General features: G+C 42.8%; 1 protein-coding gene across 1 annotated transcript; it reads right to left on the bottom strand.

Annotated features, from left to right (window-relative positions):
• Positions 1 to 2,306: 2,306 nt before the first annotated feature.
• PIP (prolactin induced protein) lies at positions 2,307 to 13,099 on the bottom strand. Its single transcript, XM_069587295.1, has 4 exons — positions 13,005 to 13,099; positions 11,408 to 11,510; positions 2,742 to 2,856; positions 2,307 to 2,425 (listed from the first exon to the last, which is right to left on the bottom strand). The coding sequence occupies exons 1-4, from the start codon at positions 13,097 to 13,099 to the stop codon at positions 2,307 to 2,309; spliced, it is 432 nt and encodes a 143-aa protein (XP_069443396.1).
• Positions 13,100 to 27,604: the final 14,505 nt, after the last annotated feature.

Raw genomic sequence — 27,604 nt, 5'->3', positions numbered from 1 at the left:
AGAAATGGTGCCCGTTAGTGCTGGACCAGCTAAGTAGAGGGTGAGCTATAAGAAAACTGCCATCAAAGTGGCACCTGCCAGTCTCTCTGTAGTGAAATCACTCAGTCGTGTCTGACTCTTTGCGACCCCGTGGACTGTAGCCTACCAGGCTTCTCCGTCCATGGGATTCTCCAGGCAAGAATACTGGAGTGGGTTACCATTTCCTTCTCCAGGGGATCTTCCCGACCTAGGGATCGAACCCGGGTCTCCCGCATTGGAGGCAGATGCTTTAACCTCTGAGCCACCAGGGAAGCCCCCAGAAGTTCCATGATCCCTGCTGCTCTGGCACCTGAAAATTAGTCAATGAGTCTCCTCAAGGTAAGAGATTTTGAAACATCTGCCTTGGTGCTGACACTCCGAGGGAACGAATTTTGGTGAGCTTTCTTGAAGAGTAGTGTCTCAGCTTCCCACAGCCCTCTGGCTCTCCCAGGCATCAAGCTCCCTGGCTTTTAAAGCCAGATGGTATGGGAGCTTGTCTTCCTGGTGCAGGTCTCCTGGGCTGGGGGGCCTTGGTGTGTTCAGAACCCTCAGGTAAGACTCCTGGGCTGTGATATCCTTCCCACCGATGGGTTAGACCCCCAGGACTGGTCCCAACCAGACTGCACTTCTGTTCCTCCTATCCTTCTCCATGCAGCTTTTCCTTCTTATCTTTAGCTGTGGAAAACCTTTTCTGCTAGTCTCCAGGTCATTCCCAGAGAGAGCTTCTGTATATATAGCTGTCATTTGGTGTGTCCCTGGGAGGAGGCGAGTCCAGGATCATCTTACTCTGCTTTCTGTCCCAACTTCCTGAGTTCAGCATTGTTAGATTTTACATATAAGTGATATACAGTATTTTTCTTTCTTTGTCTGACTTATTTCACTTAGCATAATGTCCTCAAGTTTCACCCATGTTGTTGGAAATGGCAGGATTTCGTTCTTCCCCATGACAGAATAATACTCACTCCTATGTATGTGTGTGTATACATGTATATATAGCTTGAGGTTGTTTTATAATAAGGTATGTGGTAAAGCATGTAAATAAAAATCTTCAGTGCTTTTTTGATACATCTTAAGCATGCAATCACTGTACTATTCTAATTAGTATATCAAGTGATCTTTCCCAATAATTGTGTTTTCTTGCCCTGGATTCTGATACTCATTTATGGTTCTGCCTTCTTGTCCAGATGCAGCAATTTTGTTCCTGTCTCCTTGTTGGCCACCTTTCTAGCCCTCCTGAATTGCTCTTAATCCTGCCTGATATTAAAGTGCTTACTGTCCCTGATCTTGCTGCTGTTTCATGGTCTGGCCTCTTGGCACCTGCTATTCCATCAGCCACAATGCCCTCTGCCCGCTGTGTGCCCCGACCCTGGCTCATACTCCCCTTCTCTCAGGAAGGACTCATTCACCCTCTTTGGTGGAGCCCCTCAGGTTGCCCTCTGCCTTTTGGCATATTATGCTTCTTGTGCAGCCCACTGTCTAGTAGACATGCTTTAGTCTACCATCTTTCACTGTCTGAAAAGAAGCTGCCAAATAGAACAGAATGCTATTGTTTATCCCGGGGTCCATAGATTCTGCCCCTGACACTGCTAGAGGCAGGGTGACTCCCATCTCCTGGGATCTGAAGCAGTTCCTGGGGGAAGGAGGGTGTGTGGAGCAGTGGGATGTAGGAGGACCAGGGAATAGGGGGCCTTGAGGTTCCTGTCCACATTCTGCCCATCACTTGCTATGAGTTTTAGGGCCACCACTTTCCCTTTCTATGAGAATGGCCCCTCTCTCTTTCATGGACAGTTCAGTTCAGTTCAGTTCAGTCGCTCAGTCATGTCCAACTCTTTGCAACCCCATGGACTGCAGCACGCTAGGCCTCCCTGTCCGTCACCAACTCCTGAAGTTTATTCAAACTCATGTCCATTGAATTGGTGATGAGATCCAACCATCTCATCCTCTGTCATCCCCTTCTCTTGCCTTCAGTCTTTCCCAGCATCAGGGTCTTTTCCAATGAGTCAGCTCTTTGCATCAGGTGGCCAGAGTATTTCATGGACAGGGAAAGCTCAAAAACTCTCCTCAGTAAAGGTCTTTTGAAAGAGCAGAACCCTAAAAATTCTGGCTGTTCTGAGATTCCTTTGGGGGTAGACTTTGTAGGAAAGACACAGCAGAAGTCAGAGAAGCTTGTGAGAAGTTTATTTTAGAGACTAAAGTTAGCTAGTTGACCCCAACCAGCTTTCCTTGGAGGAAATCCCCTGCTGGTGGGGTTGGGATGTGCAGAGATAAAGGCTTCCATTTAGATCAGACTATGGTAGGTTCTTAGTGAGAGAAAAGCGATTTGCTTTAATAGGTATCACTGCCCAGTCATCCGGGCAGATATTTAGTTCACGAATAACATCAACCACTGCTGTTACTCTTACAGTACCTGAAAGAGACAAGGCAGGACAAAGGTCATGTCTGATAACACTCCAACCCAATGCCTTGACTTTTCTGCCATCACCAGAAATTTCCCCACTGGGATTCAGTTTTCCCAAGTCATTTACAAATATAGGTCTCATTAACTTTTCTCCCAAACCTTTCACCTTTCAAGTTGGGCAGAGTCCCCACATTCTCTCTGCCCCTTCTTCCCTCCCTTCCTCTCTGCCCTTCCTCATGGAGGTTCTGATTCAAGTCTGGAGCCATGTTTGTGTTTTTTCCCTCCCTGGAGGATAGTTCTTCCCTTGGTCATCTCCTGTACTTACTGTTGGTTTGCAAATCCCAGAAGAATCTCTTTGGGGAATTGTTACAGAGGCAGGAGGTGAATTTATAATTAAAATTGCCTTCAATCGGAATGTTGCTTAGAAGATAACATTTAATCTGGGGAGAGAGGACCCAGTGTTAGCTTGAGGATGGAAAAGTGAAAGACAAGAAAGGTTGATAGGGGAGGAGGAAGATCTAATCAGTGATTGAAAAGCAGGGGTGAGTGTGGGTCAGAGGCAGGAGGAGTGAACTATGCGATGTCCTCTAGGTCAGAAGGTCTTCTGTCCTCATGTGCTCAAGTTCCTGCTTTAGCAGCGTGGGTCTAGGGCTTGGGAGGAAAGAGGTAAGTGACTTCACAGGGCTGGGATCAGTCATCTTGGGGCAGTTGGTCATCTGGGGAGCAGGCTTACCTTGCTTCTCTAGTCAAGGCTGTCCGGAATTGGGCTGTGACCACAGCCTGGCTGCTTGGGCGTGGAAGTCAATGCCAGGCCCCGTTGCCAGACTGTGGCTGAGCCCCAGCTGTGTTCCTCTAAAGCTCTGCGACTTTCGGTAATTAGTGACCTTTCATAACTAGGGTGATGTGTCTCACTCTTGTTTTCCTCAGTTGTGAGGTGAAAGCAATTACTCACCAACCCTGGCTGCTACCTGCTGCTGCTGCTAAGTCACTCAGTCGTGTCCGACTCTGTGCGACCCCATAGATGGCAGCCCACCAGGCTCCCCCGTCCCTGGGATTCTCCAGGCAAGAACAGTGGAGTGGGTTGCCATTTCCTTCTCCAATGCATGAAAGTGAAAAGTGAAAAGGAAGTCGCTTAGTCATGTCCAACTCTTTGCGACCCCATGGACTGCAGCCCACCAGACTCTTCTGCCCATGAGATTTTCCAGGCAAGAGTACTGGAGTGGGGTACCATTGTCTTCTCCTAGCAATGGGTTCCAAATGAGATTGAGATCTTGAAGTTAGTTTTCCTTCTCTTTTTCAAATTGAGAGTGCTTTACAACTGAAGATCCCAGAGTATGCAGGCTTCCTTGGTGGCTCAGTGGTAAACAATTCTCCTGCTAATGCAGAATACACAGGTTCTGTCTCGGCCAGGAAGATCCCACATCCCACAGGGCAAACTAAGCGCATGCCCATAGCTATTGAGCCTGCGGCTCTACAGCCCATTCTCCCCAACAAGAGAATTCACTGCGATGAGAAGCTCTTTTCCTGCAACTGGAGCGTAGCCCCTGCTCACTGCAACTAGAGAAAAGCCACACAAGGAAGACCCAGCACAGCCAAAATTAAGAAGAAGCTAAATCAATGAAGATCCCAGAGTACAGCATATGTAAGTTTCAGTGGAGTCAAGAGCCTTCTGTCTAGTTAGTGTTCAGCATGGAAGTTTTATTCTGTGGTCCATAAACCCAGAAAGGTCTGCGGATAGTACTCAGTGAGTCTGTGTATTCAGGTGGAAAGAGGTTTTATCTTTATTTTTACTAGACTCTCATTGAAACTGAGCACTTCTGTTACAAAGGCCATCAGTAATCCATGGTGGTATTAGCAGTATGCATGATCTTATCAAGAAGAGAGACATAGATATGTTTGCACTACATTATAATTTTAGAGATCTTGAAATATTGTCTCTCATCACTACCTTTGTGCCCTATAGGACTGATGTGCATGGTCATGGCTGGGGCCATCAGCCCATTTCCTGCAACTTCTCCAGGTAGCTGGCAGCTCTGTGCTGAATGGCCTGTCAGCCCCCAAACAGTAAATTCAAATGTTCTCACCCTTGGGGTTTTACTCAGAATACTTTGGACATCCTGGTATTTCTATAGAGAAATCTACCTTCACCTTGTTTAGCTTTTTATTACATTTACAACAATATATCTTCATCTATCCCCCTTCACGGATCACAGCATTGTCACGGCAAAGAGTCTTGTGTAACTCAATGAAGCTACGAACCACACTGTACAGGGCCACCCAAAATGGATGGGTCATAGTGCGGAGTTCTGACAAAACATGATCCACTGGAGCAGGGAATGGCAATCCACTCCAGTATACTTGCTTTGAGAACCCCATGAATATTGTGAAAAGGCAAAATGATATGGCACCAGAAGACGAGCCCCCAGGGTTGGACGATGTCCAATATGCTACTGGGGAAGAGCAGAGAAATAGCTCCAGAGAGAATGAAGAGGCTAAGCCAAAGCAGAAATGACACTCAGTTGTACTCAGTTGTAGACGTGTCTGGTGGTGAAAGTAAAGTCTGATGCTATTAAGAACTTCACTGCATAGGAACCTGGAATGTTAGGTTCATGAATCAAGGCAAATTAGACATGAACAAGCAGGAGATGGCCTGAGTGAACCTTGACATCTTAGAAATCAGTGAACTAAGATAGATAGGAATGAGTGAACTTAATTCAGATGACCATTATATCTCCTACTATGGGCAAGAATACCTTAGAAGAAATGGAATAGCCCTCAAAGGCAACAAAAGAATCTGAAATTCAGTGCTGGGTGCAATCTCAAAAACAAAGAATGATCTCAGTTCATTTTCAAGGCAAATTATTCAACATCACAGTAATCCAAGTCTGTGTCCTAGCCATTAATGCCGAAGAAGCTGAAGTTGAAGAATTCTATGAAGACCTACAAGACTTTCTAGATCTAACACCAAAAAGTTATGTACATTTCATAATAGGGAACTGGAATGCAACAGTAGAAAGTCAAGGGTTATCTGGAGTAATAGGCAAGCTTGGCCTTGGAGTACAAAATGAAGCAGGGCAAAGATAGAATACACTGGTTGTAACAAACACCCTTTTCCAACAACACAAGAGACAACTCTACACATGGACATCACCAGATGGTTAAGACTGAAATCAGATTGATTATAAGCTTTTCAGCTGAAGATGGAGAAGTTCCATACAGTTAGCAAAAACAAGACCTAGAGCTGACTGTAGCTCAGATCATGAGCTTCCTGTTGCAAAATTCAGGCTTGAATTAAAAGTAGGGAGAAACAAGAGACAATTCAGGTATGACCTAAATGAAACCCCTTATGATTATACAGTGGAGGTGATGAATAGATTTATGGGATTAAATATGATAGCAGAGTGCCTGAAAAACTATGGACAGAGGTTCATAACATTTTACAGGAGGTGTGACAAAAACCATCCATAAGAAAAAGAAATGTAAGAATGCAGCATGGTTGTCTGAGGACGCTTTACAAATAGCTGAGAAAATAAGAGAAGCGAAAGGCAAAGGAGAAAGGGAAAGATATGCCCAACTGAATGCAGAGTTCCAGAGAATAACCAGGAACGATAAGAAAGGCTTCTTAAGTGAACAATGTAAAGAAATAGAGGAAAACAACAGATTAGGAAAGACAAGAGATCTCTTCAAGAAATTGGACATATCGAGGGAATATTTCATGCAAGGATGGACATGATAAAGGACAGAAATGGTAAAGACTAACAGAAGCAGAAGAGATTAAGAAGAGGTGGCGAGAATACACAGAAGAACTGTACAAAAAGGTCTTAATAACTTGATAACCATGATGGCATGGTCACTCATCTGGAGATGGATATCCTGGAGGGTGAAGTCAAGCAGGCCTTAGGAATTATTAGAGTGAACAAAGCTAGTGGAAGTGATGGAATTCCAGCTGGTCCATTTAAAATCCTAAAAGGCAATGCTGTTCAAGTGCTGCACTCAATATGTCAGCAACTTTGGAAAACTCTACAGTGGCCACAGGACTGGAAAAGAATAGTTTTCATTCCAATCCTAAAAATGGGCAATTCAAAAGAATGTTCAACTACAGTACAATTGCAGTCATTTCATATGCTAGCAAAGTAATATGCAAAATCCTTAAATACTTGGGATCAGTAGTATGTGATCTGAGAAATTCCAGATGTACAAGCTTTGTTTAGAAAAGGCAGAAGAGCCAGACATCAAATTGCCACCATTTGCTGTATCATAGAAAAGCAAGGGAATTCCAAGAAAATGTCTACTTCTGCTTCATTGACTACACAAAAGCCTTTGACTGTGGATCAAAACAAATTGTGGAAAATTCTCAAAGAGATGGAAATACCAAGTCATTTAACCTGTCTCCTGAGAGACAAGAAGCAACAGTTAGAACTGAACATGGAACAACAAACTGGTTCAAAATTGGGGAAGGAGTACGTTAAGGCTATGTATTGCCACTCTGCTTATTTAGCATATTTAGCTACATCATGTGAAATGCCGGGCTGGGAAACAACAGAAGCAGTGAAAGACTTTATTGTCTGGGGCTCCAGAATCACTGCAGATGGTGACTGCAGTCATGAAATTAAAAGATGCTTGCTCCTTGGAAGGAAAGCTATGACAAACCTAGACAGCATATTAAAAAGCAGAGATATTACTTTGATGATAAAGGGCCATATAGTTAAAGCTATGATTTTTCCAGTAGTTATGTATGGATGTAAGAGTTGGACCATAAACAAGGCTGAGCACTGAAGAATTGATGCTTTTGAACTGTGGTGTTGGAGAAGACTCTTGAGAGTCCCTTGGACTGCAAGGAGATCAAGCCAGTCAATCCTAAACGAGATCCGTCCTGGGTGTTCATTGGAAGGACTGATGCTGAAGCTGAAGCTCTAATACTCTGGCCACCTGATGTGAAGATCTGACTCATTAGAAAAGAACCTGATGCTGGGAAAGATAGAAACAGAAGAAGGGGACAACAGAGGATGAGATGGTTGGATGGCATCACCAATTCAGTGGACATGAGTTTGAACAAACTCTGAGAAACGATGAAGGACAAGGGAGGCCTGGCATGCTGCATTCCATGGGGTAGCAAAGACTTGGACATGACTGAGTGACCGAACAATACAACAGCAACAAAATGTCATCCAGTCCCATCTCTTCATTCAAATAGAAGAGGAAAAAGTGAAAACAGTGACAAATTCTCCTTTCTTGGGCTCTAAAATCACTAAGGATGATGACTGCAATTAAAAAATTAAAAGATGCTTGCTCCTTGAAAGAAAAGCTATGACAAACCTAAACAAATAATTAAAAAGCAGGGACATCACTTTGCCAACCAACGTCCGTATAGTTAAAGCTATTGTTTTTCCAGTAGTCATATATGGATGTGAGAGTTGGACCAGTCAGTCCTAACGGAAGTCAACCCTGAATATTCGTTGAAAGGACTGATGGTGAAGCTGAAGCTCCAGTACTTTGGACACCTGATGCAAAGAACTGACTCAATGGAAAAGACCCTGATTCTGGGAAAGACCAATGGCAGGAGGAGAAGGGGGCAGCATAGGATGAGACCATTAGATATCATCACCAGCTCAATGGATGTGAGTCTGAGCCAACTTTGGGAGATAGTGAAGGATGGGGAAGCCTGGCATACTGCAGTTCATGTGGTCACAAAGAGTCGGACATGACTTATGAAGTGAGCAACAACAATCTTTATGAATCAGGATTTTCACTACTTGAATAACCAAAACGAAAAATTCCTAGTCCCTTGGATGTCCAACAAAACAGCTATGATTTTTTGCCAAATGGTAGTGTACAGTTTAAGGTCTTTACTCAAGCTTCACGATGACAGCCACCATATAATATAATCTCTAGAAAATAAAATGTAACTTGTTTATATTTAAGTATATTGCCTTTCAGCTAGTGTGCCCATAAAGAAACACACATATATAGCGGTATCACAAGTTTACTTTTTAAATAATTTTATCATTTTTCTTTATTATGTCTGTTTTCCTTTGTAATCAGTGCATTTTATTTACAAATTTAGAGCAATTTTCTGGTAAGAGTTCCAAGACCAGCAAAATGGTCCAGACCACAAATGTTTAAGCACTTGGTTAACCCTACGTTTTCTTCAACATTAAATTATTATATGGTGTTTATATTCAAACACATGCTTGAGGATATAATCTATTCCATTTTAAAAATATTTATTTGTATTTATTTATTTATTTGGCTACACCAGATCTAAGGTGTGGCACAAGGGATCTGTTGTTGCAGCATGTAGAATCTAGTTCCCTGATCAGGTCCCCTGCCTTGGAAGCAAAGAGTTTTAGCCACTGAACCCCCAGGGAAATGCCAACCTATTCTATACTTGTCTTTATGATCTTTAATACCTCACTTGATCAAGAATTTAGCTACATAAACATTATAATTAGTAGAAAATGAATATTAAGTTCTAGAAACATCACACCTATAAAATTAAATTTTTTCCAAAGTTTTAAAAATATGAAGGTATATTCATAGTTATACATTTATTTCATGCTTGCATGCTAAGTCGCTCAGTTGTGTCTGACACTTTGTGACCCACCCCGCCATGGACTGTAACCCACCAGGCTCCTCTGTTCATGGGATTCTCCAGGCAAGAATACTGGAGTGGGTTGCCATTTTCTTCTCCAGGGGATCTTCCTGACCCAGGGATCAAACCTTCATCTCTTATGTCTCCTGCACTGGCAGGCAGGTTCTTTGTTGCTTTGCACCACCTGGAAAGCTCACGTTTATTTTATAGTTATACATAATTTCTTTCTAATTTGCAGTATCATTCATTCTATGGAGTTCTTTGTCTTTGACTTATACTTGGTTAGGTTTTAAAAAGTTTGCTTTATTTTATTGTACTAGCATTGTTCTTAAAACAATTTTATTAATCAGCAGCAAAAAATTATATCAGGTGTCAAATTGTTGATTAAAGACTTTTTCTTTACACCTGTTACATTCTCAGGGTTGAAAATGGACTTTCATAATCTATCACCACTAGAAATTACCATTATCACAAAACTTGTATGCCCATCTTCACATTCTTTTTTTATCTGTGCTTTTGATAAATAAAACACAAAATTGAAAAATTATGACTCACTCTCCTTCCCACCTCTAATTAGTATACATAGTTTATATTATTGGATTGTAAACAGAAAAACTGGATAAAGCAGCTGTATTACTCTTTGCTCAATGATCAGTAATCTTTCTCCTATAGGTGTGGGGCCATTTCTAGAATGCAGTTTAATGAACAACAATCCTCACACTCCCAATTTTGTTTTCTATTTAGTCCCTGTCCTTAAAGTCTCCGGTGGCTCAGAAGGTAAAGAATCTGCCTGCAATGTGGGAGACCCATGTTCGATCCCTGGGTCAGAAAGATCCCCTGGAGAAGGGAATGGCAACCCACTCCAGCGTTCTTGCCTGGAGAATCCCATGGACAGAGGAGCCTGGTGGGCTACAATCCATGGGGTTGCAAGGTGTCAGACACAACTGAGAGACGAACACTTTCACTTTCAAATCTAATTTGAATTCTGAAGCTGTCAGAAGGTACCTGTGCTTCTTGAGAGATGTCTTTCTGGAATGAGATAGGGTAGATACATGGATTTGGCCCTTGGCCCTTGAACAGAGGTGGCTAACAAGGGATGTGCGTGCGTGCAGTCACTCGGTTGTGTCCAACTCTCTGCGACCCCATGAACTGTAGCCTACCAGGCTCCTCTGTCTATGGAATTTTTCAGGCAAGAATACTGGGGTGGGTTGCCATTTCCTCCTCCAGGGGGATCTTCCCAATCCAGGGATGGAAACTGCATCTCCTGTATCTCCTGCATTACTGCTACTGCTAAGTCACTTCAGTCGTGTCCGACTCTGTGCGACCCCAGAGACGGCAGCCCACCAGACTCCCCTGTCCCTGGGATTCTCCAGGCAAGAACACTGTAGTGGGTTGCCATTTCCTTCTCCAATGCATGAAAGTGAAAAGTGAAAGTGAAGTCGCTCAGTCATATCTGACTCTTAGTGACCCCATGGACCGCAGCCTACCAGGCTCCTCCATCCATGGGATTTTTCAGGCAAGAGTACTGGAGTGGGGTGCCATTGCCTTATCCTGCATTACAGGTGGATTCTTTACCCGCTGAACACTGAGGAAGCCCCTAGGAAGGGAGGATCATGCTTTCGTGACAACACCAGAGGAGACTGTCAGTGAGGTGGAGAAGGACACAATCTTCCTGGGGTGGGAGGGGAAGTTCTGTGGGTTCAACCTGCACAGGTCCTTTCCACGGGACCCAGAGCAGTCAGACAGGAGGAGGCCTAATGCACATTATCCTTGGAGATCCTCTGGTCTAGATCCTCCCTCTCACCACTGCTGAACTGGGAGAAAGGGAGGAGAAGGATGTGCTTTCCTTATCAGAGAGGAGTGGTTGGAACAACAGTCAACTTCCAACAAAAGAGCAGAAGAGTGAGCAGAAAGCAGACTCTGCTCAGGTCTTCCTGGGGAGGAGGGTTCACAACCTGCCCATTGGCCCCGCATCTCGTTTCCCCACTTGCCTCAGCCTCCCAGATGGGGTTGTGGGTTTTCCTTCTGAGGCTCTCCACGCTTCTGTCGTTCATCTCCCCAGGACCTGGGGAGGGACTCTCACCTGTCCTCCCCCACCTCTCACACGTTTTTCTCTCTCCCCTCTAGTGCTTGTCCCACTAGTCATGCCTTCTCTCTCCTCCTTCACACACTTTCTGGATTGGGGGGGGGGGGGTCCCTTCATTTGTAAAATGACAGTAGTCATCTGCCCTGAGCCCCCATGATTATTCTGAGGCTCAAGTATCTATATGAGCATTGGGAGCAGGAGAGTGGGGGTTCATTATGTTATCAATTACATTATGCAATATTGAAGTCAGAGCTTGATAGAACCGTATTCGTAATTAGGAATCAGACTTTTCCCAAGGTGGGCCTCTGCTTACCACCATGCATTCCCTCAGATCTGTTGAGACTTGAAGCACCACGGTGGCCTCTTCACTCCCGTCTATTTGCAGCATCTGCAGGTCCATTGTCATCAACTGTTGACTGGTTCCGGGAAGAGAGAAGCGGGTCGGAGATCAGAAATCGATCCACGAGAGACGGGGCTTGCGGTCAGCAAGACCAAGAGAAGGTGCAGACGAAGGAGGTGATGAGAGTAGGATGCATCACTCAGCATCTGAGTCTCCTGAGAACTTTTGATTTGGGGTTGTTTTGTACAGATTAGGTGTGCTTACTAAAGCAACTTGAATTCTTTATTTTAAAGCTGAGCATCTTCTTTCCTTCCACTGGTCATCCTAGTTTGCCCCAAAGCAAGGAACTGCCTGGGATGAGGGGCTTTCTAGTGCTAAAACCAAGAAATTCCTGAGCAAACTGGGCTGGGCGGTCACCTTAGTTAGCACAGCTTATTTCAACAACTTGCCATGCCTCAGGGCTGAATAGAGTGGCAACTATATCTGAACTTGTCCTCACCCAGTGTTTCTTGGTGCCTCCACATTATACCAGCTTCTCAAAATCCTGAGTGGTTTTTTCCAGGATAGGACACCTGGTCGCACTACAGAGATCACCACCAGAATCATAATCCAGAAACCCAGCATCCCAAACTCTCTTCCTGGAGAGAAAACTTCCCAAGATTCGCTGAATGATTCTGTTCCTCCCCAGTCCCTAGCTCCATTTCCTACTTAACTCCATTCTGCTTGCCCAGTTTCTTGCTTCTGTCAAATGTGGACCCTCAGTGAACTAGCTTCTAAACCTGCTCTTCCTGATATCAGTGTTTGTGGGGGCAAGTGGTCCTTGTCTTCATCTTTGGTCTTGAGAATAGGGAGAATATCTAAGCTGCTGAGTCAGCGCAGTCTCATCCCACAGGGCCAGGGATCTGTGACCACACCCTCTAATCCTTTCCTGAGTCCTGCCCAAAGCTATTGTTGTCCTTCCTAAAGCTATTGTTGGAACTCGATGACCTGCTTCATCTTCTCTTCTAGGAGGGAAGGTACGAGAAGGTGGGGTTTTCCGAGCAGAATTCTAACAAAGGTATTGACTATGGACAGGATGTGGATCAGAGCTTTGGCTCAGAGGTAAAGAATCCACCTTCCATGCAGGAGTCTCAGGTTCAGTGCCTGGGTAGGGAAGATCCCCTGGAGAAGGAAGTGGCAATCCACTTCTGTATTCTTGCCTGGGAAATCCCATGGACAGAGGAGGCTGGCGGGCTACAGTCTATGGGGTCGCAAAAGAGACATACACAACCTAGCAACTAAACAATAACAACAGCAGTTACATACAGCCTATTTGAACACTGGGAGCCTTATTTCCATGGGCAGCCTAGAAGCACCCAGTGGAAATGTAAGGGAAATTGATGACACTCCCTAAGAGGGGAAAAATGGAGCTAGGCGTGGGGTTCATGAGAGTTCCTGGGACTAGAGTTCTGGGAAGTTGAAAAAGTTTTCAGGAACAGATATGGAAATTTCTAGAGTAGGACTGGAGGAGCCCCCTCCCCACCCAATTTTTTTGTTTGTTTTTAATGAGGAGGAGAAAGTCTTGGCTCACGTGTCTTCCTGAGCTTTGGTGGTCCCCAGCTGCAGGCAAAGAATCAGAAGCAGGGCAGCAGGGCTGGCCCTGAGCAGGAGATGGAGAGAGTACATGCTGAATGAGACAGAATGTGATGTCCTAGAGACGTAGGATCCCAGGTGCTCAGCACAGTCTTTATACGCAGATCAAGGAAGTGGAGAGCTGCCAAGCAGATCCATGTTGTCAATCATACATTTATCCTCCCCGCTCATGATCTTTCCTTGTTGAGCTGAAGTTTGTTTGTCTATGGAAAAAGTCAACATTCAGCTTGAGTGTTAAGAGTCTGGGAAAGGAATTAGATTACCCTTCCTCGTTTTCTCACTATTAGAGTTTCTCAGAATGGCCAGGACCTCAGAACATATACCAAACTTTCCCTAGTTGCCAGAAATGATTTCTTTCTCATCCTTCCATGCCGGTGTGTCCTGCTCTACATGGTCTTAGCTTCAGTCACTGCTCCGATAGTCTCTGGAGCCAGAGAATCCAGCTATGGGAGCAGATTTCAGATCTCAGTCTGTGGCATGTTTACTTGATCCCCTTATTAAGTTCAGCAGGACATGTTCAAATCCTTTCTTCAGAAACCAAGGTAATCAAGGTCTCCCCAAGGGCTACCAAAAATCATATGGTGGGGGGAGCTAGAGATAGGCTGCTCTGGATGATGGAAAATTGAGGTCACAACACTGGGTGACTTGAATATGTTTGTGATTATAGAGTCCTTCTTAACTTCAGGGTTAATGATACGTCCTACAGATGCCCAAGATCCCCAGCTGCCCCAGAGTCCCCAGTGCAGGCAGTATTTTAACTCTAGACAATTTCTGTACATAGTTGGCATCCCTAAATCAGACATCTGAGCACTGAAGAGTCTGCTTATTTCACCACTGAGGTGGCCACGTTTTTACTGCTGTATTATAGCATGAGACACACAGGAAGACCCACAGTGGGAAGGATTGTCTCCATTAGAACAGAACCCAAGCAGTGTCCAGAGATTGCTCTGGCAGGAATGAGAGATTCTCTCCCTAGGATGAGAGGGAAACTGGCTCTTGATGGCACTGGCATTGTGATAGTTTTTATTCAGTTAAATCTATTCCTTTACCTATGATGTCATGACATTGTGGAATTTGTTCCTATCCTTTGCATGACAGATGGCAGTATGGGAAGACTTTCCCTGGCATGAAGGTGAAAATCAGGGTTCTGAGAGTTGCCTATGTATATCTCCAGAGCCAGAATTCAGATTTAAAGTCCAGGTGTATGCCTCTGTTTCTGAATATATCTTTGTGGATTGCTCTGCCTGCTTATTGTACTCCTGCATTTCCCTACTCATTCCTCTGAACTTGACATTACTCATGTCATTCCTCACTTGTAACTCCAGCTATTATTGTGGTCACATGCTTTCTTCTTTGTTTCCATTCAGTGTACTCAAGAACAATGCTTTCATTCCACCTGGCCCTGGTCACGGTGACCCTCCTTCTTCAGCATTGTAGTTTTCTGTAATCAGCATTCTTTCAACATTCTTCAACAATGTAATTTTCTTTGCACCTGCTCCTTCTCTTACTTGCTTGTATAAGTTTCATCAGAGGGACCTGCTAGCTGAGATCAAAGAGGAATCGGGGCAAAGGAATCTAGAAAGTGTCCATTCTCTTCCACGGGAAATCCAGGAAGAATTCCCTGCTGAGGTTTAACTCCCTTTGAAGGCATAATCACATTGTTGAGGACCTACCTCTAGCATATTTCCGACAAAGCAGTTCTCCAAAAGGGACAGCTGATGAATTAGGAGAATCTGTTGACTCTGTATTCTTCCATTGGAGGGCGTGAATGTGTGCGTGTGTTCTCAGTCGTGTCTGACTCTGGGACCCCAGGGACTTTAGTAGCCCACCAGGCTCCTCTGTCCATGGAATTTTCCAGGCAAGAATACTGGAGTGGGTTGCCATAGGAAACTACAATATTTAGAACCTTCAGTGCACATGATGTATCTTATGTATTGTGCAGGTCATGGCTAGTTTGATGGTTTATTTTGTTTGTCAATTTGGCTAGACCAAAGTACCTAGTTTCGGGTTAAGTATAAGTCTCAATGTCACGGTGAAGCCTTATTTATTTTCTAAATTTTATTTTTATTTAAACTTTTAATTTTATACTGGAGTAGAGCTGATTAACAGTGTTATAATTTCAGGTGCACAGCAAAGCGACAGAATAGGCACGCATCCCTTCTCCCCTAAACTCCCCTGCATCCAGGCTGCCACATAACATCGGGAGAGTTCCCTGTGCTGTACAGTAGGCCCCTGTTGGCTAGCCACTTAAAATACAGCAGTGTGTACATGTTGATCCCACACTCCCTGTTTCTTCCCCCTGCCTCCTGTAACCATAAGCTCCTTCTCTAAATATGTGAGTCTGTTTCTGTTTTGTAAGTTCATTTGTACCATTTCTTTTTAGATTCTGTGTGTAAGGGATATCATACCATATTTCTCTTTCTCTGACTTACTGTGAAGCTATTTTTAAATCAATAGACATTGAGTAAAGCTAATTACCCTCCATAACGTGGGCAGATCTCATCAAATCAGATGAAAGCCTTAAGAGAAAGGACTAAGGCCACCCAAGGAAGAGGAGATTTTACCTCTAGAATGCCTTCAGACCTAATCTGCGACATCAGCTCTTTCCTGGATCTTCAGTGTGCTGACCTGCTGCATAGATTTCAAACTGGCCAGTCTCTGCAATTATATGAATCAAATTCTTAAAACAACAACAACAACAACAAAAACTCTCTCTGTCTCTCTCAGACATACACCCCCACACACACACACCTCCATGCACCCACATACACCCCAGACACATCCCAAAACCCACCCACCCCCACACACCCACACCCACACATGCCCTCCCACATACCCCCACATACCCTAACATCCACCACCCCAACACACCCCAACAACCACCATCCCAACACACCCCAACACCCACACACACCCCCCACACCCCCACAAACCCTAACACCCGCCTCCCCAACACCTACCCCCCACACAACCATACCCCCCCGTACATCCACAGAGACCCCAGACACACCCCAATACCCACCCACCCCTATACACCCCAATACACACTCTCCCACACATACCCCAACACACTCACCCCCCCACACACACACCTCCCCTCCCAACAACTAGTCCCCTCTCCTCAACACACACCCTACAGGTTCTGTTTTTCTTTTGAGAATCCGAGGAGCCTGGTAGGCTGCAGTCCATGGGGTCGCTAGGAGTCAGACACGACTGAGCGACTTCCCTTTCACTTTTCACTTTCATGCATTGGAGAAGGAAATGGCAACCCACTCCAGTGTTCTTGCCTGGAGAATCCCAGGGATGGGGGAGCCTGGTGGGCTGCCATCTATGGGGTCGCACAGAGTCAGACACGACTGATGCAATTTATCAGCAGTAGCAGCAGCATACAGACTGTGTTTGGAAAGGGATAGTACAGGTTGAAAGTGTCGGGATTCATTTTGGTTAAAAGTATATTTGAAACTGTGGGGTAAAATTGCTTTCTGAGCTCAGGGTGTAGTGGCATTTCACCTGGGAGGGCCAGATGAGAAGTGAAGATACACTACTTAGATGGGTTGTGCTGAGTTCTCAGTGCCATTTCACTGGGCTTCAGGATGTTTCAGTGTAACTTTATCATGTGGGGAAGTCCTGAGATGTAAGACAGATTATTGCCTGTTGAACATAATTTTGAAAGGTACTGCACAATGATATTTACCTCTATTTTAGTATAAAATTATTACTATTTTTAAAGTGATGGTCACATGGGAGTTCCCTGGAGGTCCAGTGGCTAAGACTTCATACTCCCATTTCAGGGTACCTGGTTCGATCCCTCATCAAGGAACTAGATCCCATGTGCCACAACTAAGAGTTCACTTGCCCCAGCTAAAGACCCCACATGCCTTAGTGAAGATCAAGGATCCCCTGTGCCTCAACTAAAACTCAGTGCAGTCAAATTAAGTAATTCATTGTTGTTCAGTTGCTCAGTCATGTCTGACTCTTTGCAAGCGACTCTGTTGACTACACCAGACTTCCCTGTTCATCACCAACTCCTGGAGTCTGCTCAAACTCATGTCTATTTAGTTGGTGATGCCATCTAACCATCTCACCTTCTGTCATCCCCTTCTCTTCCTGTCTTCAATCCTTCCCAGCATCAGAATCTTTTCCAGTGAGTTGGCTCTTTGCATCAGGTGGCCAGAATACTGGAGATTCAGCCTCAGCAGCAGTCCCTCCAGTAAATATTCAGGATTGATAACCAATAAGAAAAGAATCCACACTTCCAATGGAGGGGGTATGGGTTCAATTCTTCATCAGGGAACTAAGATTCACATGCTACATGGTAAGGCCAAAAGAAAAAAAAAAGAGAGAGAAAAAGAAGAAGAAGAGAAAGCAGTGGTCACATATTTGTCAAGATACCATGGAAAATGACGGAATAATGAAACATGGTGAGGATGACCTAAGGACCAGTATGAATGACCATCATTTGTCTTTTACTCTGTCATGTATATTTGGTTATAGGACTCCTGGGTATGTTAACCTGACTTGAACATTTGCAGACATTGGTTCAATAATCCTGACTTAAATAGCAATGACTATCTGTTCTAGAAAGTGATGTGGTTTGAGAACCATTAAGCCAATCAGTCACCACAACTCTGTCCCCTTAACTGCTACCCAAACTGCATAGAAGATTTGGACGGAGATGAAGAGTATCAGGCAAACCGGGCAGCAGTGTGTTTTCTTATACATTTCCCTGGGTTTAGCTTAAAACCAGGAACCAGGCAAATGCCTGTGTGCATGCTAAGTTGTTTCAGTCGTGTCTGACTCTTTGTGACCCCATGGACTATAGCCCGCCAGGCTCTGCTGTCCATGGGATTCTTCAGGCAAGAATACTGGAGTAGGTTGCCATGCCCTCCTCCAGGGGATCTTCCTGACCCAGGGGTCGAACCTGTGTCTCCTATGTCTTCTGCATTGGCAGGCAAGTTCTTTACCACTAGCGCCACCCGGGAAACCTGCTAGACAAATGTATCAGGCAAAAATCCATGTGTTCCAAGCTGGTTCCACAGTTGACATAGAGGTATCAGTACTCATGGGGCTGAATATATCTGAAAAGATCAATATTTCAGGGGCAAGATAGAAGCTAATTAGTGGCCACAGTTTTGTATGTATGAGTGTTTTCAAAATGCTGTTTATAACAAAAGTTTTCAGGATAATGCTATCATCTTCCCTGTGTTATTGTTCAGAAAACCCATTAAGCAGATGGCTCCTAAAGGGAAAAAAACCAACCTGTCATGTGCTTTAAATGATGAACAAGTATAGTAGGTTTAAGAAATCAAAGAGGGGTTGATAAAATCAGATTGTAAACCACCCAGGAGGCTCACAGCAGAGAATGTGCTCAGGTGCACGCTGGGGTCCAGCCCCCACAGGATCCAGGGAAACCCGAAGGAGAAACGGCGTCAGCAATTGCGATTGATTTAGAGAGAGAGAGATAGATAAGAATGTTGTAGATAAGAAAATAGAGGCGAGAAAGAGGCTGATATTCCTTGGTTTACATGGAGAATCAATAAAACTTCAAGACAAGAAATTTGCCCTGTTCACGGAGGCCGCAGGTACCCTCCCGGTCTCCTGAGGGAGTGAAGACGCAGAATGTCTTCCCGTTCAGGTCTTAGAAACCCGGGCAGATAAGTGAACGGAGGGAGCCCCCATGCTCCAAGGGATCAGCCTGAAAAAGAGAGGGAGAGGGAGAGAGAGAGAGAGAGAAGAAAAAACACGGGGTGACCAAGCTTCTGCGAGGCCCAAAAGCTTTATTTTTCAAAAGGTACTTTTATACCTTGCTTATACACAGAGGGAAATGAAAGATGCAAGGTCATACAGAGTCAGCCCAAATATTCCAGCAGTTTTGCCCTTATCGAAACCGGGATTTTTCTGCATACCTTTCCCACAAATATGTTGTGTACGGTATCTTCTGGCCTTGGAGGCCTGTGAACGTTTTATGACCCTCTTTTGATAAAGGCTGCTCAACCAGAAAACTTATTTTCCCTCAAAGTGTTTTTTTCTTTATATTTCTAATCTATGTCGGCCTCAGAAAATGCCAAACAGAGTTACATTTTTCACAGAGCAAAGGTGCAGTGAGTTACAAGAAAGAACCAATTAGCTCAAAAGTCTGATATGGTTAAATTCAAGGCTACACTTCTTTTTCTTGCATTGTCACTGTGTTAACTAATGCATTCCCAGGTGCACAGTGGATAAGAGATACGGGAACTTAGCACCAAACATTGGCCCAATAATGAAATCCTACACCAGCACTACTCTAATAACTTTTAACTCTTTCAAAGGCTCTATGTTTTAGGCTTTCGTGCTTCTCACAGTTGGGGGGCTGTAAATAATTGTATGCATTGCTGCAAGAGTCTGGATATACCTGCCAAGCAAGCCCTAAGTTGATTTTCTCCAGAGAAAGGTGGTCAGGGATAGCCCCCTGTTAATGTCAGAGGAGTTTGTAAAAGTCATGAAACAGTAAAACAGACAGATTCTTATTTTGGGGTAGATGCTCGAGAAAGCCTAGGGAGCCCCTTGAGTTCTGAAGCCTTGCTTAACAGTTCTCTTCCACATGACCTTGTCATGGGTGGGATCTCCTGCAGCGGCTCCCCTGCAGGTGCAGGGGGGAAGGGATTAAGGATTAGGGAGGAGCTTGCCACAGGCTAAATTTGCAAAGAGAAAGATTACCCTGGACCTGACAGGCAGGAAGTTAAGGGACAACCTGAAAAGGGAGTTATAGAAACCAACACACATCGAGTAAACTATGTGCATGACATCATGCTAAGCGTTTCACATATATCAACTCACTGAGTCTTCAAACTAACCCCACAAACTAGGTTTCCAGTTTTAATCCATTTAACAAGTGGGCAAATGGAGGCATATAGCAGATAAATACATGGAGCCCAGGTCACATAGCCAGTAACTGGAGGAGCCAACTTTAGATCCAGGTTTTGTGGAATCTGAAAGTTTTGTTTTATAGGATTGGGAACCTTTCACAAATAGAATACGCGTTTACAAATGTGAAATACAGGTGCAGAACCTTGGAAGAGACTGTAAAGTGAAGGACCCTGAATCTTCGCGTCACTAACTCTACTGTGAATATATCTCTGGATGGAGTCAGAATTTGAACACAGGCCGTCTGGTTCTAGACCCTGAGTTTTTAGTGATTTCACTGTCTCCTGGTGAGTACAAAGCCCTGGTGAGGCTACCCAAAGGGAGAGTTCCAGAGTGGGGAGATACAAGACCCACTCACTCTAAGCGTGTGTTTTGCCTTCTATAAGACTGACCATGCTAGCATGTTTCTCCATAAAGCCGATGTGAACAATGTCAGCATTCATCCTTTCTTCTGTCTGTTCATCTCTCCACCCGTCATCCTCCCAATCCCTTCAGTTAATCCAGTCTACAAATATTGGTTAAGTACCTATCATTACAAAGAGGCTTTAGTTGATGGGCATTCAGAGATGAATATGACAGAGGACAGTGGGGGAGAAGAGTCAAAAAACAAATTTAATAGGTCATGATCAGCACTGTAATAATAGTTTGTGTTTATTGAGGATTGCCAAGGATTTTGCCAGGTTAACCTAAATGGTAGGGACTTCCCTGGCTGTCCAGCGGTTAAGTCTTCCCCTTCCAATGCATGGGGCGCAAGTTTGATCCCTGGTTGGGGAGCTAAGATCCTACATGCCTCAAAGCCAAAAAACTGAAACATAAAACAAAAGCAATGGTGTAACACATTCAGTTAAGACTTTAAAAATGGCCCACATCAAAAAGGCTTTAAAAAAAAAAAGCTAAATGAAACTGGCAGGTTTGAGACCTGTTTCTCTCTGTCTATATATTTTTAAAAGCATCCAAACAAACATACCTACAATAATAAAATATGAGCTTGACTGCAAGTTTGAAATAATGTCATACATCTTTATTCTTTTAGAGGAGATGGAGAAGTTTTACATCTTCTGTTCCACTGACACTTCTCTTAATGTCTGCCCTGATCCCAGCACTTCTGTCTTAATGGTAGCTGCTGGAGACTTCTTGTCTCTCTTACCATGTAGTGTTCCCACATCATTGTGCTTCTCCATTTTTATCACTTTTTTATGCACTGAGTACTTTTAACATATGACCCTCCCTCCCACCGTGAAAGACCTCAGAAGCAGAGCTCATTTTCTGTTGTCCCTTTTCTGATGAGAATCACACACCCCAGAATTACTATGTATAGCTTCTACAAATACCAGAAGCAATGCTAAGAACAAATATTTACAGAGCTCTTGCTACAAGTCAGACTCTATTCTAAGTGCTTAACATACTAATTTACCTATTCCTTAAAAATCATGTAATTTAAGTATTATCCCATTTTATGGATGAGGAATTTGAGGCCCAGAGAGATAAGGTAACTGGCTCAAGGTTGCAAAGTGAGTAATGTACAGAGTTTGGTTTCAAACTTAAGTTGTCTGATATCAGACCACTTAAGTCCTTAAGCAAACTTATTGTCTCTAAATGTAGCAACAATACAGTTGAGGAAAGGAAACTCAAGAGAGATTTAATAGCTTATTCAAGTCATACAACCAATGAATAAAAAGTGATAATCACATATGATAGCCCTTTGATGTGGAATCTAAAAAATGATACAAATAAACTTATTAACAAAGCAGAAATAGACACACTGACACAGAAACTTATGGTTACCAAAGGGGAAAGGCGGGGGGAGGGATAAAATAGGAATTTGGGATTAAAAGATACATGCTGCTATATATGAAATAAATAACCAATAAGAACGTACTGTATAGCACAGAGAATTCTATTCACTATCTTGTAATAACCTATAATGGAAAGAAATCTGAAAAAGAATATATAGATATGAAAGTGAAAGTGTTAGTCAGTCAGTCTTGTCTGACACTTTGCAACTCCATGGACTGTAGCTTGCCAGGATCCTCTCTCCATGGGATTTTCCCAGGCAAGAATATTGGAGTGGGTAGGCATTCCCTTCTCCAGGGGAATGTTCCTGACCCAGGGATCGAGCCCAGGTCTCCTGCAATGCAGGCAAATTCTTTACTGCCTGAGGCACCAGTTTTGAATGTCACCTTTTTCATTTTAAATTTTTATCTGAAATGTTGTAAATCAGCTATACTTCAAGAAAAGACAAAAAGTTAAAATGAAAAGGTGATATTCAAACCCAGATAGAAGCAAATCTAGACTTGGTACTCATAATGACTATCTTATGGAACTTCCACAAAGAACACTTAACTCATACTGAGGATGTAATGAATTTCCAGAAGAGTTGCATCCAAGTTGAGTTTCGAGGTGTTGCAATGTGAGTCAAAATAGTTGATACACAAAAAATACTTCCCATATTTAATTATGCAATTTTATGAGTTTAGACATATGTATCAGTTCAGTTCAGTTGCTCAGTTGTGTCCGACTCTTTGTGACCCCATGGACTGCAGCATGCCAGGTTTCCCTGTCCATCACCAACTCCCGGAGCCTACTCAAACTCTTGTCCATTAAGTTGGTGATGCCAAACAACCATCTCATCCTCTGTCATCCCCTTTTCCTTCCACCTTCAATCTTTCCCAGCATCAGGGTCTTTTCCAGTGAGTCAGTTCTTTGCATCAGGTAGCCAAAGTATTGGAGTTTCAGCTTTAGCATCAGTCCTTCCAATGAACACCCCGGACTGATCTCCTTTAGGATGGACTGGTTTGATCTCCTTGCTGTCCAAGAGACTCTCAAGAGTCTTCTCCAATACCACAGTTCAAAGGCATCAATTCTTCAGTGCTTAGCTTTCTTTATAGTCCAACTCTCACATCCGTACATGACTACTGGAAAAACCATAGCTTTTACTATACGGACCTTTGTTGGCAAAGTGATTTTCAATATAATATCTAGGTTGGTCATAGCGTTTCTTCCAAGGAGCAAGCGTCTTTTAATTTCATGGCTGCAGTCACCATCTGCAGTGATTTTGGAGCCCCCCAAATATAAAGTCTCTCACAATTTCCATTGTTTCCTCATCTACTTGCCATGAAATGATGGGGCCAGATGCCATGATCTTAGTTTTCTGAATGTTGAGTTTTAAGCCAACTTTTTCACTCTCTTCTTTCACTTTCATCAAGAGGCTCTTTGGTTCTTCTTTGCTTTCTGCCATAAGCGTGGTGTCATCTGCATATTTGAGGTTATTGATATTTCTCCCAGCAATCTTGATTCCAACTTATGCTTCATCCAGCCCAGCATTTTGCATGATATACTCTGCATATAAGTTAAACAGGCAGGGTGACAATATAGGGCCTTGCCATACTCCTTTCCTGATTTGGAACCAGTCTGTTGTTCCATGTCCAGTTCTAACGGTTGCTTCTTGACCTGCATACAGATTTTTATTGAATTTGAAGCGTATACTGTGAGTGGTAGAAAAATTAATGGCACCCCCAGTTGTCCATGTCCTAATCTCTGGAACCTGTATGTTACTTTATCTGGCAGAAAAGACTTTCTAGATACCATTAAATTATAGGCCTTGAGAAGAGGAGATTATCCTAGGTGACCTTGAGGGGCCCATTGTAATCACAAAAGGTCTTATAAGGGAAAGAATGAGGCAGAAGTGTTAGAGAGAGAGGAGATAGACAGACAGAAGCAGAGGTTAGCATGATATATGGAAGGGTCCATAAGCCAAGGGAGTTAGGCTGCTTCTAGTACCTGGAAAAGGAAAAAGATTCTCCCCTAGAGCCTCCAGGCTGCTAACACCTTAATTTAGGACTTCTGAGCCCCAGACCTGCAAGATAAAAAATTTGTGTTGCTTTAATCCACTAGATTTATGGTAACTTGTTACAGCAGTTTTGGGAAACTAATATATGCTGTATAATTTCCATCATTTTATCCATACTGAAAAATTTTTAAAGTTTCTATCATGTTATATATATGCTTAAAAAGTGTGTATTAATTTTTAAATATCATTTTTTCATATATCTAATACATCAAGTCCATCCTAAGGGAAATCCATCTGGGTGTTCATTGGAAGGACTGATATTAAAGCTGGAACTCCAGTATTTTGGCCACCTGATATGAAAAGCTGACTCATTTGAAAAGACCCTGATGTTGGGAAAGATTGAAGGCAGGAGGAGAAGGGGATGACAGAGGATGAGATGGTTAGATAGCACCACTGACTCAATGGACATGAGTTTGGGTAAACTCCGAGAGATGGTGATGGACAGGGAGGCCTGGCGTGCTGCAGTTCATGGGGTCGCAAAGAGTTGGACATGACTGAGTGACTGAACTGAACTGAACTGAGCTGAATACATCAAGTTTTAGAAAACTGTCATCAAATAGTCTATTTACTTCCTAAATTTCTATTAATTTTCCTAAAAAATTGTTAAGAGTGGTGTGTTAGAATATTTTTACAAAGATTTTAATTTCTCTTATTTATTCTTATTATGTAAAGTTTGCTTTATGTATTTTGAGTAGGTGTTATTAGGTATAGCATTCAGTTTAGTTATATTTTCCTGTCGAACTAAATTTAGTTAATAAAACTTTGTTTGTTTTTAAACTCTAACAATTTTTTTGGCTGTAAATTCTATTCTGTCTCATGTTAACATAGTGATATAAACTATGTTTGGTTAGTTATTGTCTGTTAAGTCCTCTTATATGCTTTTATTTTCAGTATTCTCATATTCTTATATATGAGATAAGTTTTTAATAAGCAATGAGTAATTAATTTGGGGATGCTTATACAGTCTGAAAATATGTCTTCTAATCTAGGCATTTAATTTATGATATATTTGGGTTTTACTATAACATAGCTTCCCTGGTGGCTCAGACAGTAAAACGTCTGTCTACAATGTAGGAGACCCGGGTTCGATCCCTGGGTTGGGAAGATCCCCTGGAGAAGGAAATGGCAACCCACTCTAGGACTATCACCTGGAAAATCCCATGGATGGAGGAGCCTAGTAGGCTACAGTCCATGGGGTCGCAAAGAGTCGGACACGACTGAGCGACTTCACTCATTATAATTTGTATAGTCAAGGTTATGGTCTTCCCAGTGGTCATGTACTGTTGTGACAGCTGGACCGTGAAGAAGGCAGAACACCAAGGAATTAATGCTTTTGAAATGTGGTGCTGGAGAATACTCCTGAGAATCCCTTGGACAGTAAGGATATCAAACCAGTCAATCTTAAGGGAGATCAACCCTGAATACTCCGAAGGTCTGAGGCTGAATCTGAAGTTCCAGTGTTTTGGTCATCTGATGTGAATAGCCAACTCATGGGAAAAGTCCTGATGCTGGGAAAGATTGAGGGCAGGAGAAGAGGGCATCAGAAGATGAGATGGCTGGATGGCATCATCAATGCAATGGACATGAACTTGGGCAAACTTTGGGAGATGATAAGGAACAGGGAGGCCCGGTATACCAAGTTCATGGTATTGCAAAGAGTTGGATATGACTGGGTGACTGAAGAACAACATTTTTCTATCTCCTTTTTCTATTTTTTTTATTGCTTTCTTTTGAATTGATAATACTCATTATTAAATTTCTCTTTTATATTAGCTTATATGTTATATATGCTACTATATTATATGATTATATTAGAAATTTTATCATACATATGTAACATGGCAGAGTCTAATATTAGTTACATCAGCTTTCTCTGAACAATATAAAGCCTTAGATCATTTTACCTGTACTCCCAACTTTCTATGCCGCTGTTGCAGTGTATTTTAATTCTATCTACATATTTTTAAGCAAAATTTGCCTATAAACATTTTTATTGAGGTATAACACACATAAAATGCCCAGGTAACAAGTAGATCTTGATGAAGTTTTACAAAGGAATATCCCTCTGAAGGGGCTTGCCTATCACTCAAATGATAAATAATCTGCCTGCAATGCAGAAGACCAGGGTTCGATCCCTGGGTCAGGAAGGTCCTCTGGAGAAGGGAATGGCAATCCACTCCAGTAGTCTTGCCTGGAGAATCCCATGGACAGAGAAGTCTGGCGGGTTACAGTCTGTGGGGCTGCAAAGAGTCAGACATGACTGAGCAACTAACACACACACCCCCCTCTGAAACCACCATCTGAATTAAGATACAGATTATTTTTTTGTATACTAGAAACCTCATTTATGCCCCCTTTAACTCAATATCCCCAATGTTATCCAAAAATTCCTATTTCTATCACCCAAGACTGTGTTTGTTTTTTTTTTGTTTTTCCTTGAGCATCATATAGAGTTTGTCTATCTTTCTATCTATCTACAGTTGTTGGTGTCTGGATTCTTTCCTTCAGCATAGTTTCTGTAGATGTTTACACTTAACAGTACTTAAATATTTCCCATTGTTGTTTAATATTACATAAATGTACCACTTTATATTGTTTCATTCTACTACTGATGTGCAATTGAGTTCTTTTTCCATTTTTGATATTTTGAAGAAAATTGTTATTTTTTTTTCAAACGTGCTTTTAGGACAAATCAGGACCTAGCTGCAACAGCTACAAGCTTCCTGCAGCCCTGCCCAGGTCCAGCTCAGAGCCCAGCCCTAGACCCCACCCACTGCCATAAATCCACTCATTTATCTTGAATAGTCAGATCTATTATATTGTGACATATGTACTCCTAAAAATTGCTACACTATGCAAAATGTCACAACGAACCCATAAGACTTAAGCCCTTACTCCCATTTTTCTCATAACACTCAAAAACATTGTCAGTAATACATAGAGGAACCTAGTAAAAGAATGGTACAATGTTGCATATGTCAGATGGTTACTATAATAAAGGTAACGCTTTGCCTTAAAAAAGACACAGTGTTTGCTTGTGGAAGTAGGTGTCTCAGGGTGGCAGCTTGTGTTTCACTGTGAAAGGATGGGAGGAGGGTTATCTGAAATCAGACAGAAAGTTGTGACACTGGTTGTAGGTAAGTAGGTGTGACTCATTGTCCTTGCTTTGGTGTAGGCTGCTGAACTTTTACAATCTTTAAATCCTTGAGCGTGGTTTTTTTCCCCCTCTTTGGATTATTGATCTTTTAAAATTTGTAATGGATACCTGTTTCATCGAAATTGTAATTTTTGAAGAAATTTATTTATTTTAATTGGAGGCTAATTACTGGTTTTTGCCATACATTAGCATGAATTAGCCACAGATGTACATGTGTCCCCCCATCCTGAACCCCCTCCCACCTCCCTCCCCACCCCATCCCTCTGTGTTGTCCCAAAGCACCGGCTTTGAGTGCCCTGCTTCATACATCGAACTTGCACTGGTCATCTGTCTTACATACGGTAATATACACATTTCAATGCTGTTCTCTCAAATCATCGCACCCTCAACTTCTCTCACATTGTCCAAAAGTCTGTTCTTTACATCTGTGTCTCTTTTGCTGTCTTGCATTTGGGTCATTGTTACCATCTTTCTAAATTCCATATATATGTGTTAATATACTGTATTGGTGTTTCTCTTTCTGACTTACTTCACTCTGTATATAATAGACTCCAGTTTTATCCACCTCATTAGAACTGACTCCATTGTGTTCTTTTTTATAGCTGAGTAATATTGCATTGTGTATAGG

The sequence above is a fragment of the Ovis canadensis genome, chromosome 4, assembly GCF_042477335.2.
Source record: "Ovis canadensis isolate MfBH-ARS-UI-01 breed Bighorn chromosome 4, ARS-UI_OviCan_v2, whole genome shotgun sequence".
Taxonomy (NCBI): domain Eukaryota; kingdom Metazoa; phylum Chordata; class Mammalia; order Artiodactyla; family Bovidae; genus Ovis; species Ovis canadensis.
The sequence above is the reverse complement of the archived record's forward strand: the minus strand, read 5'-3'. Positions and strand labels throughout refer to the sequence as shown.